The sequence below is a fragment of the Octodon degus genome, unplaced genomic scaffold (assembly GCF_000260255.1).
Source record: "Octodon degus isolate 3935 unplaced genomic scaffold, OctDeg1.0 scaffold00022, whole genome shotgun sequence".
Classification (NCBI taxonomy): Eukaryota; Metazoa; Chordata; class Mammalia; order Rodentia; family Octodontidae; genus Octodon; species Octodon degus.
The window spans coordinates 8,604,626-8,622,653 of NW_004524598.1; the positions used below are offsets into that span (position 1 = coordinate 8,604,626).

At 41.4% G+C, this 18,028-nt stretch overlaps 1 protein-coding gene across 5 annotated transcripts in view; it reads left to right on the plus strand.

Annotated features, from left to right (window-relative positions):
• Mdn1 (midasin AAA ATPase 1) overlaps positions 1–18,028 on the plus strand; it is a 167,174-nt gene that overhangs the window by 127,991 nt on the left and 21,155 nt on the right. The window contains exons 77-92 of one of the 5 annotated variants that reach the window (XM_023711917.1): positions 1,259–1,364; positions 2,103–2,218; positions 3,654–4,139; positions 4,394–4,620; positions 5,171–5,326; positions 5,474–5,640; positions 6,327–6,488; positions 8,256–8,393; positions 9,980–10,121; positions 10,942–11,114; positions 11,586–11,738; positions 12,434–12,581; positions 14,085–14,407; positions 14,746–14,907; positions 15,883–15,984; positions 16,823–17,024. In XM_023711917.1, coding sequence (XP_023567685.1) covers positions 1,259–1,364; positions 2,103–2,218; positions 3,654–4,139; positions 4,394–4,620; positions 5,171–5,326; positions 5,474–5,640; positions 6,327–6,488; positions 8,256–8,393; positions 9,980–10,121; positions 10,942–11,114; positions 11,586–11,738; positions 12,434–12,581; positions 14,085–14,407; positions 14,746–14,907; positions 15,883–15,984; positions 16,823–17,024 — 2,963 coding nt within the window. Of the gene's footprint in view, positions 1–1,258; positions 1,365–2,102; positions 2,219–3,653; positions 4,140–4,393; positions 4,621–5,170; positions 5,327–5,473; positions 5,641–6,326; positions 6,489–8,255; positions 8,394–9,979; positions 10,122–10,941; positions 11,115–11,585; positions 11,739–12,433; positions 12,582–14,084; positions 14,408–14,745; positions 14,908–15,882; positions 15,985–16,822; positions 17,025–18,028 lie in introns of those variants that run through there. The other 4 variants (XM_023711918.1, XM_023711919.1, XM_023711920.1 and 1 more) reach the window with 4 other exon arrangements.

An 18,028-nucleotide genomic window follows, 5' to 3' on the forward strand; every position in this document is an offset into this window, starting at 1 on the left:
TTTTTTTTTTTTTTTTTTTTTTTTTTTTTTTTTTTTTTTTTTAGTTTCCTTTCTTGTATTCACTTTTCCTGTTCTTGATCTTCTCATTTTGTTTTTGTGGCTGTGGGCACTGAGCCCAGTGTATGCTAATAAGCAGATGCTTTACCACTTAACAGCATCCTCAGCTTCTTTTCTTTTTCTGGTCCTTTGGTTTTTGTGAGATTTCCTCACCTGATTTGATTGTATGGGTGGAAGGCTGAAAGAATGGCTTTTTTTGCTTATTTGTTTGTATGGTTTTTGTTGTTGTTAATTTTTTTTTTGAGACAGGGTATTGCTAAGTTCAGGCTGGCCTCAAACATACAGCAGTCTCCTGCTTTAGCCTCCCGGATGTTGGGAACATAGTTATTGCTGCCTTTCGTATATCTAGCTTTTGACAGTATTGTTAAATTTGAGAGTCCATAATGGTTTGAGTAATTTCCATATTAACTGCCCAGAGATTGTTGTAAATGATACTTTACACATGTTTTGTTCATTGTCCATCAGGGCTTTAAATTTGAATCATTATACCAATACCCTGGGCTTTCGGTTTCTTTGAGATAATTTGCCAAGTGGGCTTTGTGTTTCAGTTTGCTGTAGCTGAGTCATGACATTCCCTTTGATGGGACATGTAGTCTCCAGTTTACATTATTATTATTTGTGTTTGGTACAGGGTCTTACTACACAGCTCAGACTCGGAGTGATCCTCCCGTTTCCAGCCTCCCCAGTGCTGGGCTTACATGTATGGGGCTGGCATGGCATGTGGTGCCAGAGATTGAACCCTGGTCCCTGCACTTGCCTAAGTAGGCGCTTAATTTGCTGAGCTATCTTGCTGGCCCTCCGATTTACTTTAGTTCTCAACCATACCTGTGACTTCTCTGACATTTGAGGTCAGCTGTGACTACCCTATGTCAGTCTGTCTTAAATGATTTGTATTGACTGTCTAACCCTGGAAGGCATCAGGCTTTGTGACTTCTAGCCTCCACTGCCAGCACAGTTAGAAAGACTTAACTGAGGAAACCTTATTATTGTAATTTATTTTTCCCATGATACTTCTAATACTTAGTACATAATACCACCCTTAAATAAAGAAATATGTGCCTGATTGAATGACTCCTCATAGAAATAAATTTGTTTGGACTGTTGACTTTTGGTTGTGACCAGATATACCAATTGAGTCTTTAGGACCTGGGATAGGTGACTGTGGTTTCAATAACGTAAATCATTGTTGGTTTCTTTCCAGGCTACTTGCAGAAATTGTGTCTTCGTGGGATGGGTGCCAGAAGTATTTTTATCGCTCTCTTGCACGGCATACCAGGCTGAATGCAGCCTTAGCAGCTCCTGCCAAGGTAGAATGATAAAATGTAGGGATTGTGGGAGCCCAGGGAGCTCTTTGTCACACCCCAGTGAGGCACTCACAGTATAAATAGTTGATGTCATTTTGTGGTAAATCATAAAGCATCTGATAATAGGTTGTTATGTACATTTGTTAGAATCAACTAAATTCTCTTAAAGAGAAATTATGCAAGAAAAAGTAATTTTATTTATTTATTTATTTATTTATTTATTTTTTGTGGAACCAGGTATTGAACTCAGGCCCTTGTGCTTGCCAGGGAAGCACTTATTCTACTGAGCCATCTCCCCCACCCCTAAGAAAAAGTAATTATTGAGAATGCCATCTTAATCTTTTCCACTCTGAATTAAGACCACTAATGTCTATTTTTTATGTCAAACCTAATTCCTGCTAATGGAATTTCAGTGATCTGTGGTGATCTGTGGAAGTGTGACCTGAGAAACACTGCTCAAGAAAGATGAATGAATTATTGCCTTTAAACACACCCAGAGTTTATTACAAAAGCAAGGGACCCTACCCCACAGTGTTCCATGAAAAGCTTTCTAGTTGAGGCTCCGTGGGTGTTGTGTTTTTGTTTTTTTTCCTTTTTCATTTTATGAATTTGGTACAGGGTCTCACTGCACAGCTTGGACTCGTAGTGATCCTCCTGTTTTCAGCCTCCCCAGCACTGGAAATACTCCATGGGTGGTTTTTGTGAGCAGCATCTTCAACATGCTTTTCTTCCCTCTGCCAGGAGATGGGCGTGGGGAACATTGAGAGGTGCAAAGGGTTCTCAGCACATTTGATGAAGGTCCTCATTCAGCAGCGACGCTCCCTAACAACACTGACAGAGCAGTGGATCATCCTCAGGTCAGTTGTGGCATACATTAGTAAGTACTATGTAGGGCACCTTGAAGATTTGATGCACATGGTGGGAAAATTAGCAGCTGCCTTGAATTGTGAAATGAGCGTGTGGCCCAAAGAGGCAGAAGAGATCTCTCTGCTCTGCAGCTTGGGTTTTTTTGTTTTGTTTTGTTTTTTTGGAGGTGTTAAGGTTTAAACCCAGAGTCTTTGCACTGAACAACTCTCCAGCATTTTGTTTTAAATTTAAAGACAGGATCTCAGGGCTGGGAACATAGCTCACTAGAATAAGCACTTGTCTGTCAAGTGCAAGGTTCTGAGTTCAGTCCCCAGTACCACCAAAAAAAAAAAGTTGTGACAGAAACTATTAAAATAGTGTGTGTGTGTATGTGTGTATATATATATATATATATATATAGAGAGAGAGAGAGAGAGAGAGAGAGAGAAAGAGACAGACAGACAGACAGACAGGATCACAGGATCTTACTAAATTGCCCAGGCTGTGATCAAACTTATGATCTTCCTACCTCAGCATTCCAGAGTACTGGGATTAATGCCACCACACCCTGCTTGCTTCTTGGTGTTGGTGATCATTTCTGATTCCCCTGTGCCCCCATGTTGTGGCCATTACCTCTGCAGAGGATGATCTCCGAGGAACGATTACAGGCCTGAGTTGTCATGGACGAATGACACATGGGTCTAAAATGCAGCTGAAAATAACTCTGGCCTGATAGAGAGTAGTGTTCATTGTATCAGGTATCCTAGTTTCTGGGCAGAGATGAGATTTGAGTCTGCCTCTCTTAGTCTTCTGGAATCACCCCCTGGCAGTTTTCTGAGCTATACGCAAAGGTCTTCAGTGAGAACAGGAAAGCTGTTGTTATTTCACTTAATGGGTTCTGGGCTACAAGGTATTATTACCAGGCTGTATTTGCTTTGGCTTCATCTAATTTTGCTGCGTTCATTAGGGTACAAACATTTACTAGATGATAGACAATTGAAATAACAGCAGCAGTGATTAAACAGAGTCAGACAAGATGTGAGTTTTAATACCTTTCTTTTTTCTTTTTTTTTTTGTGGAACTGGGGATTGAACTCAGGCCCTTGCGCTTGCCAGGGAAGCACTTATTCCATTGAGCCATCTCCCCAGCCCCTTTGATACCTTTCTTGAAAGACCGAAGGATGTGTTTAAGTACTCTAGGAGGCATCTGAACAAGCTTCTCACTTACATGGGGAGTGTATGGGGGGTGTTGCTGGGATCAAACCTGGGACTTCATATATGCCAGGAAAGCACTCTTCACTAAGCAGTAACCCCAGCCCTTCTTCTCTCTTAATTACATGAAAAAGCCCATGGTTCTTTATAAACTGCCCAAAGAAAAATTGTTAAAATCAACATGGGCACATTGTTGAAGATGCCATTGTGTTTTCCAACGGGTTTCTTTGTATAGGAACCTTTTCAGCTGTGTGCAGGAGATCCACAGCAGGCTTACGGGACCCCTGGTCTACCCTGTGGCCTTCCCACCTCAGGACAGTGTGCAGCAGTGGACAGAGCGGCTACAGCATCTGGCCATGCAGAGCCACATCCTACTTGAGCAGCTCTCGTGGTTCTTTCAGTGCTGTCCAAGTGCAGGGCAGTTGGAAGGCCATGACCAAGCTTCAGTGCAGGGCCAGCCTGCCACCCCCCACCTGGAGAGACTGGCACTCACCAAGGAACAGCTGTCTGGAGCAGTGCCAGACGTAATGGCGTCCGATGTGGGCTTCCCATCCCCAGTACCTGGGGTTCAACTGCCCTCTGGTTGCCGGATGCGTAAACAGGACCAGCTTTGGCAAAAGTCAACAGCAGAGGTAACAGAGATGCTGAAAACCATTAAAACAGTGAAAACTGATGTGGACAAAATCAGGCAGCAATCTTGTGAGACTCTCTTTCATTCTTGGTGAGTATCTCCGTATTTACTGTTCCTTTCTGTGCCTGAGCATTCAGTATTTAGCTCTCAGGTAAAATGATGAAAAAATTGTGCTCCAGTCCTCTGCTGATCAGTGGGGCATACATGGGCACTTTGTGTCAAATGTCTATAAACCTTCAGATGCTTGGAGTTTTGCTCTCTATACAGTTAGGTGGGTGGAGGGAGGATGTGTGTGTTCATACATACTGTCCCATCCTCTCAACCTTGTGACATTTCTGTTGTAGGAAAGATTTTGAAGTTTGCTGTTCTGGACTCACTTGCCTGGCCCAGGTATCAGCTCATTTACAAGGCCTAGAGTCCTTGTTCATTGTTCCAGGAATGGAGGTTGAGCAAACAGATCCACAAATGGCATTAGTTGAAAGCCTAGAATATGTAAAAAGGGAAATCAATAAAGCTGTGGGTGACTTTACTACATGGAAAACACATCTACTCACTTCAAACAGCCAAGGAGGTAAGGACTGTTCATAAAGAAGTGAAAGTCCATCACAGAAATGATGTCTTGCAGAGTTAAGTCTAGATCATGTTTTCATCTTGCTGTAACTATCTGGGGTCCTGAGGCAGGAAAGTGTGGTTAAGATCCACAGCTCAGCCTTCTTTTCCTTATTTGTTTGAATGTTTTACCTTTAGATGGGCAGTTATACTAGCATGTGTGAAGGAAGGCAGCACAGGCTCATTTGTGTGTGCTTGTCCCTCAGGCTAGGAGCTTGGGGCTGATCAGTGGACTCAGTCATGCCGCCTTCATTTATTGTCACGGGTCGGTGGGGGCATTCTTTTCACAAACTGATTATTGCAGAATGAAACACTTGTAGGTTTATCTAGTCAAGGAATATGTCTTAACAGTTTTGCATCCAGCCTGGCTTGATACTATAGCCCACTAAACCTAAGTAAGTACTTGCTTACCTGACCAGTTGTGAAAATAACAAAGAAGTATTGTTAATGATTTCCAGAGGCACAGAAACAAGTGATTGATGTTTTCTCTTTTATACCACATTTCTTACTAGGAACCCAATTGTTGGATGAGATCTTTGTGGAAGATTTTTCAGAGCAAATGGAAACTGCCATCCGGGCCATCCTTTGTGCCATCCAGAACTTAGCAGAAAGAAATAGTAAAAAAGCGGAGGAGAGCACTGTCCAGAAAAGACCACGAGAAGAGGAGGGTATGTTTAAATCAGAAAAAAATTACTTATGCGGTTGATTTATTTATTTCTTTATTTCTGTGACTAAATAGTTAAGGATAGATGTTAGAAATAGGTGGCATCAGTAGAGATGGGTTGGTTTCTGTTGCTCATTATGTCCTGTTGCAGGAGCAGACTCTGAGAGACTGAAACCAGGACATCTAACAAAACTCTTAGAGGATGACTTGTGGGCAGATGTGAGCACTTTGCATGTGCAGAAAATAATTTCTGCTGTCACTGAGCTGTTGGAGAGACTAAAATCGTGTGGAGAAGATGGCACGGCATCAAAGCACGTGGTAATCAGCTGCTCCTTACACCATTGTTGCCTCTGAGAGTCACTGAAGCAAAAGCAGAGTGGCCCTCATCTGTCTGCCTACGTGGAGAGTCTCAAAGCAGGCCTCCAAATCCCTAAGAATTTAGTCCATTTATAAATGTCAACATCATTGAGAAGCTGGGAGAAAAACTTAAAAAGAGTTTTCTATGGGTTACAATTGTGAGTTGCTTAGGTACAAAATAATATAGAATGAGTTACTTTAGGATTCTTCCTCCATATCTCAGTTATGTCCTCACAGGTATTTGATGTTGCTGTTATCCATCCTTACTGGATGCCCTCTGAATAGTCCACCCCCCACAGTAAGCCAGCAGAGTAGGTTATAGTATCTGTTCAGTCCAGAGAAGACAGTGTATGTTAGCACCACTTTAATTCCAATTTTGATTTCCTGAAAACTTCCTTTATAAATATTCTATTAAAATCACTGTAAACTGAGTGAAATTGAAGTAACTGAGTTTCTAAGTGTACTTTTGTGGGAGTTCGTGTATATATAAGGAAGAAATCTCACTTGAGTTATGGGATGGGATTTAAAAACACAGACTTGACATTCATGACATTTTGCACATTTATAAAATTGTCCAGCCATCGCCACTAGTTCTAGAATAGAAAAAATAGCAGTGTCAACAGGTCTTTTGGTTTGTCTTGCCCCAGCTCTTCCACCAGTCCTGCTGCCTGCTGGTGCGCCTGATGCCCATGCTCTGCAGCTTCTCTGACCTCGTCCTCTTCTTCTTGACCATGTCCCTCGCGACTCACCGAAGCACTGCAAAGCTGCTTTCTGTGCTTGCCCAGGTCTTCACGCAGCTGGCCCAGAAGGTAAGGACTGTCACGTGAACAGCAGGGATCTCGCGGAACTGGGCTTTTAGTTTGAAGTGTCACAAATAGCATGTGATTTGCTCTTGTTGTAAGCATTGAAGGCTTTGTTTGGTACCTTTTGGTCACGCTGTTTCCACTAGCATCTCGGAACTTGCACACTGTCCATATTGACAGGGTACCACTTTCTGCCAACATACCCTTCCATCAGGTGCCTCCAGTTGGAACTTCTTGACCTTGGCCTGAGTGCTTAGGTCTACTTTCTTTAAGCTTTTTGTATTTGATTATAATAAAGGAGCTCTTGGTATGAAGAAGAGGGTTTTTCTTCAGTAAGGAAGTCACTGATTCACTTAGCCATGTATTTCATATTATGAAAAGCACCAAGGATTTAGAGATTATAGGCCCTGCTCTGGAAATTCAAAGGACAGAGACAATTTTTTTTTTTTTTTTTTAATATATTTGAAGAACTCACTTTCTTCATATGTAAAATGGAGTTTTCCTGAGTTGATTAGCATTTTTGGGAGAACTACCCTCAGATGAGTATATAAGTTTTATTTTGTTTCATCTTTTGTTATTTTTTAAAATAAAAATTTGTTTTGGTTTTTTAAGACAATCACATTATATAGTATAGACTGGCCTTGGATTCACTATGTGGCCACCCAGGCTAATCTTGAACTTAAGGTGATCTTCCTGCCTCAGCATCCCAAGTGCTGGGATAACAGGCATGTGCCACCATGCCTGGTTATTTTTTCTTTGTTACTATTCTGAGATATTTTTTCCTAATAAGTACAATACAAATGAAGTTCATTTGTGGAAGATAGTGAATTTACAAGCTGAAGATGGGGCCTGGGGTTCTCTTAAACACTCAGAAATTTTTAGTCTACTCAAAATACTGTGAAGAATTAAATAAGTGGGAAACAGGCTCGGTGTCTCCTGAATGTGTGTGTGCTGAATTAGAAGTGACTGATCTCAGGGTTGTCTCCTTTGTAAGCCCGTCAGTCAGCCATCAGACACAAGACAAGCATGCTCAGCAGCGTGTGTCCATTTGCGCAGCTGCTGTCATGACAGGCTCCTCAGGCCTGGCTGCTGGGTGGGCATCTGAATAGCTTCGAGGTGATGATCTGCTGTGACCCCGAGGCTGTGCCAGTGAGGTCACTGCAGTGATCACCTGAGAAGGCCTTTTGACTCTTCTGCCTGTGTCCAAGTGTGGTTCTTTTAGTGAAGCTCAGTGGAAAGATAAGTGAGTTCAGTAAAATTGACAGCTTATTTTTTTTAGTACATTTTCATCCTTAGAGTGCAAAATACCTTGATAACGTTTTTTTTTTTCTCTTTGGATTGAAAGCTTGTCATATGCTACTTTAGCTGTTCACCTTAGTATCTTACACAGGCTAGTGTTTTTTCTTTTCAGGCTATTTTTGGACATGAAACAGGTTGTTGACCCATCAGATTTGTTAGCAGTGTGTGTTTCTCTGTCTAGACCACACTCTGTCCTAACTCAGTGACTCGCTCCTCAGTTCAGTACGCATCATTGAGATTTTCGTATTGGCAGTGAGATATATATTACCTATGCTAGAGTTCTCCAGACTCAACTGCCCAACAGCTGCTAGCACTAAGATGAAAAAAATGTCTGAGGTCTACTGTACTTGCATAAGTTTAAGATAACCAAAAAAATAAAAATAAGCCTTTGTTTTTTATTTTCCCTTTGACAGGACTATAAGCACTTTTTAAAAATTGCATTTGTGCCTAACCCTTCTCCATTATTTTCCCAAGGGATTTTGCTTGCCTAAAGAATTTATGGAAGATTCATCAGGAGAGGGAGCAACAGAATTCCATGACTACGAGGGAGGTGGACTTGGAGAAGGCGAGGGCACGAAGGATGTGAGCGACAGGATAGAAAGTGAAGAGCAGGTGTGTTTCACACATGTGTGGTAGTATGTGTAGAGTACAAATGCGTCCTCCCCCTCCTTTTAAACACCTGAGTTACCCGTATTAATAGTTGTACAAAGTTAATGGTTTTTACCCTGACCTGTGGATCCCTGGGTTACTGAAGTTTGGGTAGGGGTCTAAATAGTCTGAAAGCCACAGGCACGACCTTTGCAACCCAGGCTATTGATTACAGCTGTAATTTTGGAGGGAAGTACTTATAGTTTGGTGGTTTTTTGTTTGATTGGGAGATGGAGTCTTGCTTTGTAGTTCGGGTTGGCCTTGAACTCACTATATAGCCTAAACTGGCCTTAGACTGGGTGATACTCCTCCCTCAGCTTCTTGAGTGCTGGGATTACAGGTGTGTACCACCATGCCCGACTCATAGTTTTTTTATGTAGGGTAAATATTTGCTCAAATATTTAGATTAATGAACTGTTACCTGAGAAAATAGAAGTTAATTTTATTATCACTTATATTCTAAGTCTATATCAGATCTTAAATTTTTATTCAATGCTGTGGTCACAGCTGTTAAAAATAACAAGTTCCACTTGTAGTATATGCACTGATGCGAGCCCATAGAACTAACCTGTTCTAATTAGAGCTATTTTTTTGAAAAACAAAGGCAACCAACGGGGAGGGGAGGATCCCAATTTTTTCTCTTCCTTGGCAGGAAAAAGTACAAAGAAATTAAAAACTAAAAGGGCACTGTTAGTGCTTATATGGTAGAACTTGGCCTTAGTTGGTTATTTTGACTTTTCTGTATTTCAGACTTAATTGTACTACTTTTCTAAATGAAAAGTAATTAAATTTTTTAAAAATTGAAAGCTTAAAAAAGTACAATCCAAAACAAAGTTTAAATGTGATGAAAACCTACCAGAAAACTTGGTTGTATATTATTTCACTCAATAATTCTATATTTCCTTACAGAAATTCTAGTAAGGGTCAAAGATAAGTATATGAATGTGTATGTATGTTGTATATACAAGGATGCTCATCATATAATAGTGAAAATTATGAAATTATTCTAATATTTAACAGAATTATTTAAATTGTGGTATCCTTAGAGAAACATGAGCAAAATTACATTCATTGTGGAGTATTGTCTTTCAGTGATCAAGGTGATAAAATGAAACATTTGGATAATAATAGAATTTTGTTTTAAGGTTCAGGAGATAGCTCAGTGGCATAAATGTCTGCCTGGCAAGTGCAAGGTCCTGCGTTTGATCCCCAGTAAAACACACACACGCGCGCGCGCACACAGAGAATTTTGTTTTAATCTAGCAATGCACATTCTTTCAACATATTTTTAGAATTTTTTTTTTCTTTTACCTCCTGTGAAGAAAACATGAATAAAGTTCCATATTCTCGGATCAGAAAAGCAGTAAAATGAAAGTTAACTTGAGAAATTAAAAGAAAATTTTGTAAATTATTGCAGGGGACTATTGGTTCTTTTTTCTCTACACAGAAAAGTTTTACACTGTTAACTTTGGTACTTACATTACAGAAAATAAATCTTAGTAAAGTTAAAATTTGTATTTGTTTTCTATCTATACTGCTGTTTGATGCAGGTGGAAGATTCATTTCAGAAGGGTCAAGAAAAGGACAGTGAAGAGCCTGACTCAAAGTCTGACGTGAAGGGCGAGGATGATGCCATCGAGATGTCGGAGGACTTTGAGGGGAAGATGCATGATGGGGAGCTTGAAGAGCAAGGTGTGTGCTTACTTGTCACCTTAGGCTTGGTTGCGAAAGCATCAGTGTTTTATCTGGGAAATCATACGTTCTCAGCAGCCCTGTTGCAGTCTATAGAAAAACTTGTGTAACTTGCATGTGGCTTTCTCTACTGCCGCTGCTGCACTGAGGCTGAGTTCTGCGGACCTGTCTTGAGTAGAACAAGACCCTGATTGATGACCCAGATTCATGTGCCTCATACCATCTGTGGTGGCTCAGCAGCGCCTTCCTGAGGAGAATCCCAAAGGGCCCATTTTCACTTCAATAGAGTTACTATCACTGTAAAACAAGCTGTTCTGGGTAGTTTGTTTTTGTTTTTTGGTTTTTTTAATGAGCTTTCCTTATAAGTACAACAAGCATTTGGCCTACCACTTCAGTCACTTAAATTCTAATGTATTTTTTTCTCCTTACATGGAATATATCACAGACCATATGGAGTTCTCTAGTCTGTTTTAGTTCTGATTTTAGATGGTTGATAAAATCATAGCTATCAGTTTTGGAGATGGGAGGGGTGGCTTGCAGATTACCCAGTCACATCTGTCACTCAGAGCCATGAGGAGAGCACAGGGAGGTTGCTGGGTCCCATAACGGGCATTTTCCCCAGCGCCCATACCCCAGTGTCCTGACAGCACTCTTCTTACTGTTCATTCATACATTTCAGTCTTATTTCTCCACTGTGCAAATATAGCAGAACTGAAGTAAATTCTGCAGGGGACGCTTGCCAAGAAATGGCTGCGCCTTTTACACACACAGAGGACTGGGTCCAGGGGCATCTGCCTAAGCTCAGTGCCTTCCTTTTCAGAAGAGGATGATGGTAAATCAGATAGTGAGGGTGGAGAGCTGGATAAACAGATGGGCGATCTCGATGGCCAGGAAGCTGACAAGCTAGATGAAAGGCTGTGGGGTGATGGCGGCGATGAAGACGAGGATGAAGAAGACAGCAGACCTGAAGAAACAGGACCTGGAATGGATGAGGTATTAAAGATTCCCTGCCCCCGAAGTTCATAGGCTGAGAGGAGGGTATCTTCTTACCACCTGTCACTTACTGTTCTTTTTTTTTTTTTCTTCTCCTTTTCTGTCTGATCTCATTCATGGCATATAGAGCTAAAAGAATAGCCTGACATGTGCTATCCCGTGTTTTATGGAGGAGAGAAGTTAAGATTTAGTGCAGATTCTCGAAACTGATTTTTCTCTAGCTCCCATTTTAGCAGAATTCCAGGGCTAGGTATAACGTACAGTTACAGAGTGTGATGTCTCTAATCACACTGCTGTTCTCGTTGCAGTCTGGGCAGATTTGAACTACTCTGCAGGCCGTGCATGTTTCTCAGAGGGTACGCTTACTAGGCATAAATCATCCATGTCTGAGGAGCTATATTAAACAGAATTCATTCATGCAGAAGCAGTTTCGTAGATTGATTATTTGAACTTTCCTACTTTGACATGTAGGAAGATGCTGAACTTGTTGCTAAAGATGACAGTTTGGATGCTGGGAATTCGGACAAAGATAAAAACCAACAAAAGAAGAAAGCAGAAAAAGAAGAAAGAGAATCTGATGATGGTGGACAAGGTCAAGACAAAATTAATGAACAAATAGATGAGGTAACAAGGGTTTGAAATTCATCTTCTCTCCTGTCTCAAGGCCCGGGCCCCTACTTTGCATTTTTCTTCAAGTGTTTCAGGACATTTTTTTCCCAGTTGTTGATTTTTTTCCCCCATAACTTTATAAAAGAAATGTTCAACAGAAGCTCTTAAAAGGACATAAAATATGTATTGGTTATTGCATGGTGTTTGGACTTACGCTATAGTTTAAAAGCTAAAACTTGTGATCTTTTTTCTCTTAAGTTTCTTCTTTAAAATTAAAGTAACAGAGGGCCTATTATCCTTGGAGAAACTAACAGAAGATGAAATTTGAAATTCTAACATGAGAGACCTCAAAATATTAAAATACTAAAAGTGGCCTGGTATAATTTTAGGGACAAGAGACATGGTATTTTTTTGGTGTAGTATAAATTCATGTTTATTATATGGTTTTATTTTATTTTATTTTATTTATTTATTTGTGTGTGTGTGTGTGTGTGTGTGGCCAGCTCAGCCCACCAGGGGGCGGGGCTGGCTGGCATGTGGTGCTGAGGGATTGAACCGTGGTCCCTGTGCTTTGCTAAGCTTGTTCTAAGTAGGTGCTTTAGACCACTGAGCCATCTCACCAGCCCTATTATATGTTTTTAAAAGCTCTTTCTCTGTTGTTTTTTAACACAACAACTGGCGATTCTCCCTGTTTCCCCATTATCCCATAGAGAGAATATGATGAGAATGAGGTAGACCCTTACCATGGCAATCAGGAAAAGCTGCCAGAACCTGAGGCCTTGGATCTTCCAGATAACTTGAACCTTGACAGTGAAGACCAGAATGGTGGTGAGGACACAGACAATGAGGAAGGAGAAGGTAAACCTTTCACAAACCCTATGAGTGTCAGAGCCCTGTCATATATACTGTTTGGTTGGCCCAGTGCCAATTTGAGAAAACTGCTTTTCATTTATATTTCTCATATGGGTAAGCTATAACTCATAAGCTAGCAGATCTGACGCTTGTGTCCTAGATCTTAGCATTGCTGTGCCCTGGTGGGGTGCCGGCACACACAGTTTCATCTCTCCAGAACTACTATGGTGTGCCCAGCTTGGGGGCTGCCATCACTGGTTTTGTTTTTTTTTTTTTAAATATTTATTTATTTTTATTTATGCAGTCTTGGTGTGTGCTGTGTACATGCAGGCTTCGCTTACAGCCCAGTCACAGTTTTTTCAGGGAAATGATAATTTTGGCTATTGGTTGGTTTGTGTTTATTCTAAAATGTGAAGTCGTTATAATGCAGAATGAGACGAAACAATTCCAAGAAAGTCCACAGTGCCTTTGCCATCAAGTGTTCGACCCTGGTGATGTCTAGCAAGTGCTCTGTGGTGGAGAGTGCTGTGTAGGAGTCTCACTATGAAGCAGCCCGTTCATGCTGATCAGTGCTACAGAGGTGGGAGTTAGCCTCACTCTGATGCGAACGGGTTACATATTTCACAAAGCTAATTTACATATGTAAACATAGCTAGCAAAGTAAAAAAGAATAAGCAGTACCATATATATATAAAAGTGCAAGTTAAGAGTCAACAAACAAACCTAAATTAAGATTAAGCCACTGACAGTGTAATAAACTATGTACTTTGAAATATCCAGGCTCAGAATATTTTGTACATATTACTAAGGAGCAATTTATTTTAAATTACTTGCCAATGAGATTAACTGATTTCTGAACAACCTAAGTATAGAAAAGCAAATCTTTTAATAAGCAAAATTTCTGCAAGTATGATTGTCTCCATTTAAATGTAAGGTGTACTTTGTGTGTGTGATAGAGAATGACACTGACTTTGCTGGGGAGATAGCTCAGCAGAATGAGCACTTGCCAGGCAAGCTCACGGGCCTGAGTTCAAGCCCCGTTCTGCCGACCCCCAAAAAGAGAGAATGACACTGACTAATAACTGCAATGATAACTGAGCATTTTACTTTCATTTCATTTTCCTGTTGGGGTTTTACAGTGTATTTTTTTAAGTAATTGCTTTTTTTATTAAAATAATTGTATGTAATATGAGAAAATGGTTTAGAACAAGGGTGGGTAAACCAGGCTTTGCTGTCCTTAAGTGCACTGTTGCATGTACTCAGTTGTGTAGTTGCAGTATGAAAGCAGTTGTAGGCAGCACACAGCAGAGCAGGGCAATGTAGGCAAGTGAGTGCACGGAGCTTTGTTCTAGTAAAACCTCTGACAGAAATGTGGAAGGCCAGATTTGACCTTCAGGCTATAGTTTGCTAATCCCTGGCTCACAGGATAATAAAATCTTTGTATAATTACTTCCCAGCTTAAAGTGTAAGTTTTAAAAATTTTGAGTTCCTTTTGTTGTATCTGTGCAGAAGAGAATCCATTGGAGATCAAAGAAAAATCAGTGGATACAGAAGAAGCAGGTCATGAAACTCAGGAAATGAATGAAGAGACAGAGGCTGACCAGGATGAAAGTGAAGGTACACATACGCCTGAGGAAAACCCCAGCAGTGATGACAAGGTGGAAGGGGAGGAAGAGATGGACACAGGCGCTGATGACCAGGACAGAGACACTGCCGAACAGCCTGAAGAAAACTCAGAGGAACATCAGCAGTCTCTGGAGGAAGACAACAGGGAAGAAACCGAGGAACGGGGAGAAAATAGCAACCCTGTTGACCAAGGTCTCCAGACCCAGGTATTATGCATGTGTGGCTTTTTCTTCAGTTGAAAATGAGAAAGAACTGGGTGTGGTGACACACACCAGTAATCCCAGCACGTGGGTTGCTGAAGCAGAATTGCCACAAGTTTTAGGCCATCCTGAATTAGAGTGAACTTGTCTCAAAAAAAGAAAAGAGAGTGCTTAATTCCCAATTATATAGAATTTCTTTTAGGTGACTGTGGAGGAGTTTTAAATTCCTGTTTATAAAGATCCCCTCTGGCCAGTCTCCTAGAATGGGGAGCCTGCTTGCTGTACAGACTCTTACCTTGTACTCCTCTCACTACTTTTAGTGTTGTTTATTTTCTTTGTCAAAGCAGAAAGAAGAGGGCGAGAAGTCTGACACAGAGGAGCAGGTGCCTGAAACTGCTGAGAGGAAGGAACACACGTCCTGTGGGCAGACGGGTGTGGAGAACATGCAGAGCGCACAGGCTGTGGAGCTGGCTGGGGCTGCGCCTGAGAAGGAGCAGGGAAAGGAGGTGACCCATCTTCACTGCTTGGCCCCTGCCTCTTCCTGTCGGAAATCACATTCTTCAGCCATAGTTGGTTTATGTGTGATCTTTTATGTTACTGTTGATGTCTAAAAGGTTATCTCCCATTTTTAGAGAACATTATTGTATACATACTTTTATCTGCCTCTCGGGACAAGCCTCAGAACATTTTCTATAGGCCTATTTAAGTGATATGATTCATAAGGAAGTTATTAGACTGGCAGGAAAATCTGGCTCATACCATTTCTGAGAAAGCTTCTGAGGAAGGGAGGGTTAATTCAGATGTTATGCACCTGTGTGTCTTTAAGTGTACTTTACTTTTCTTTGCACTTCACTTGACCTCTACACCATTTCATTTGAAAAGCAAAGCACGTATCCTTGTCCTACTGGTAGGTAACCTGTTCTAGTATGCTGCAGTTCACATGTTGTTTGCATTATTACTGAGTCTCAAAGGACTTGCTGATTAGCCTCAGACAGCCTCAAACTTGTGCCAGTCTTCCTGCCTCAGACATTAAGCATCTAGGTGCTGAGCATTTCATTACCTCAGCAACTCCCTGTAATAGCTCCAAGATAGATATTTTCCTATTTTCTCCATTTTTTATTTGAGCAAAGCAAGCCTCATTGAAGTTAAATGACAACTTGCAGGCTGCTCATTTGGCTTCTAATGAAGCCTGGTTGCTGAGGTCTGTCCTCTCTGGAGTAAGATGTTGTATTTCTGTAGATGGTCAGTCACCCTTGCCAAACACATGCACCCAAGAGAATAACCTAGATCTGGGTCTTGTCACTCATGTCATTCTGTCCCAAGTGGGCTTTAGTCATGGGGAGTTCCAGAGCAGCCAAGTAGGTAGGCCTGCTTAGCGGGCTCTCAGAGGATCTAGTGGTGGGAGCATGCTCTGGGCCGCACAGTGACAAGTGTCTATGATGCCTTCTCCATCTCATTCTGCTGTGGTTTGGATTTCCTAGGAGCATGGAAGTGGAGCTGCAGATGCAAACCAGGCAGAGGGCCATGAATCCAATTTTATCGCCCGTTTGGCCTCCCAGAAACACACCAGGAAAAATACACAGGTTTCTGTCACTGTTCACCCAAACCCTGGTTAAATCTGTATGTAGAAAAAGATGCTCTAAAATGTAGTAGATTAAAAAGAAAGCCATACCCTCAACCTTTGCTCCCCTGCCAGACATGATGACAGCCAGTTGAGCAGACCAGGACCGCGGTCGATCTCTGGACACTTGTAGCTGGGTGTCTTCCCTGCACTCCCACCCTGTTCTGCTGCGGAGCCTGAGAGCCCCGTGCGTTCCAGCACCAATCAGTCAATGTTTTGCTGTTGCTCTTTCGTTTCATTTTGTTTTTTAATGAGATATAATTCATGCTTATGAAATTACTCTATAAAGCAAATTCCCCAAAAAGATATGCTATCCTATCCTCATGCTGCCTAAGGGACCATTCCCAGAGCAAATTAATGTTGCTAGTTTTGTCTTTTAGAGGTATTTTCCTCTGGTGTATTTATTTATTTATTTATTTATTTTAACATTTAGTGTGTGTGTGTGTGTGTGTGTGTGTGTGTGTGTGGCCAGCTCAGCCCACCAGGGGGCGCGGCTGGCCGGCATGTGGTGCTGGGGGATCGAACCGCGGTCCCTGTGCTTTGCCAAGCTTGTTCCAAGTAGGTGCTTTAGACCACTGAGCCATCTCTCCAGCCCCCCTCTGGTGTATTTTGTATATAGATATATGTGTAGGTGTACATGTATGTTTCTCCACTTTATTTCAGATATAAAAAGATAAGCCTCTTTTTAGTAGCTGCATAGAATTCCATTGTTGTATGATTATACCTAATTTACTCTGATTCCATGTCTCTGTTGTCATTGCAAACAAGGCTCTGATGATTTTCCTTCTTTCTTCCTTCAGAGTTTTAAGAGGAAACCTGGGCAGGCTGACAATGAACGCTCCATGGGTGATCACAATGAGCACGTGCACAAGAGGCTGAGGACTGTGGATCACGACACCCAGGAAGAACAGGCTCCGTCCCAGCCTCACACCCAGGCAGAAGACGCAGATGCATTTCAGCACATTAAACAAGGCAGCGATGCGTATGACGCACAGACGTATGGTATGGTTCAAGAGAGGCTTTGTTGGCTCACTGACGTCTCTCTGAAATCTTAAGCCATATGAGTATTTTCTGTAATACTGGGGATTGAACCCAGGGTCTTTGAATTTCCTGAGTCTGTCTCACTAATTTCCTTGGTTTGCCAGGCAAATTTAGAAGGGAGAGGAAAAATATCTCTGTGAACTATTTTCATTTTAAGAAGAAATACTGAATAAGAATATTTCTCTTAAGATGAAAATACAGTTTGCATCTGTTATCAGGGTATCCATAGCCAACTGTAAGTTTAAAGTAAGCCTTCCTGTGAACAGTTAGCCATAGCTAAGCCTTCAGCTGATCTCAGGGTTTCATGGTCACTTCAGGTAGGTCTCTACAGTGGAAGGTAGTGTGAACTTGAGTTGTTTTTACTCATAAGTGAAAAGGTGAGAGAGAAAAATTCTCAGCAGATTCTAGTCCTCTTGCTGGTTTCATTCTTAACATGTAAACTATCTGTAACAGCATCTAGCTATAAAGATGGTATAAAATTACTCTTCTATAGTAGGTTACCTTTTTTTTTGTTTATGTTTATCTGAACTGACAGCATTTATTAAAAACTGTGTAATTGTTCCAGCTTCTACCACCTTAGGCAATGTGTCAGCTCCTAATGGAGCAAGAACCACACTATGGCTCTTTGTCTTTGAATTTATCACTCTAACCAGAAAGGGACAGAAATGGATTCCTGCCCTGGTCTAGGCACAGAGAGGAATACCGTTTTAAAACTTTGGCCTAACTGAGCTAAGCTGGCTGGAAGTCCTAGCTGCACCTAAAGCCTTTTGCTTTGTGTCCAAAACTTCTGAACCCTTTTCACTGTATGATCATGGGATTCCTCAAATAATCATGAGCTAAGACAGATCCCATTGCGTGGTGAGCACACCAAGGCCGAAAAAGCTTAACAGCTTATCCAAGATTACACTGCTGCAATTTCAGTGTTGGTCTATGATCCTTTCTTTTGTGTGTGTGTGTGTGTGTGT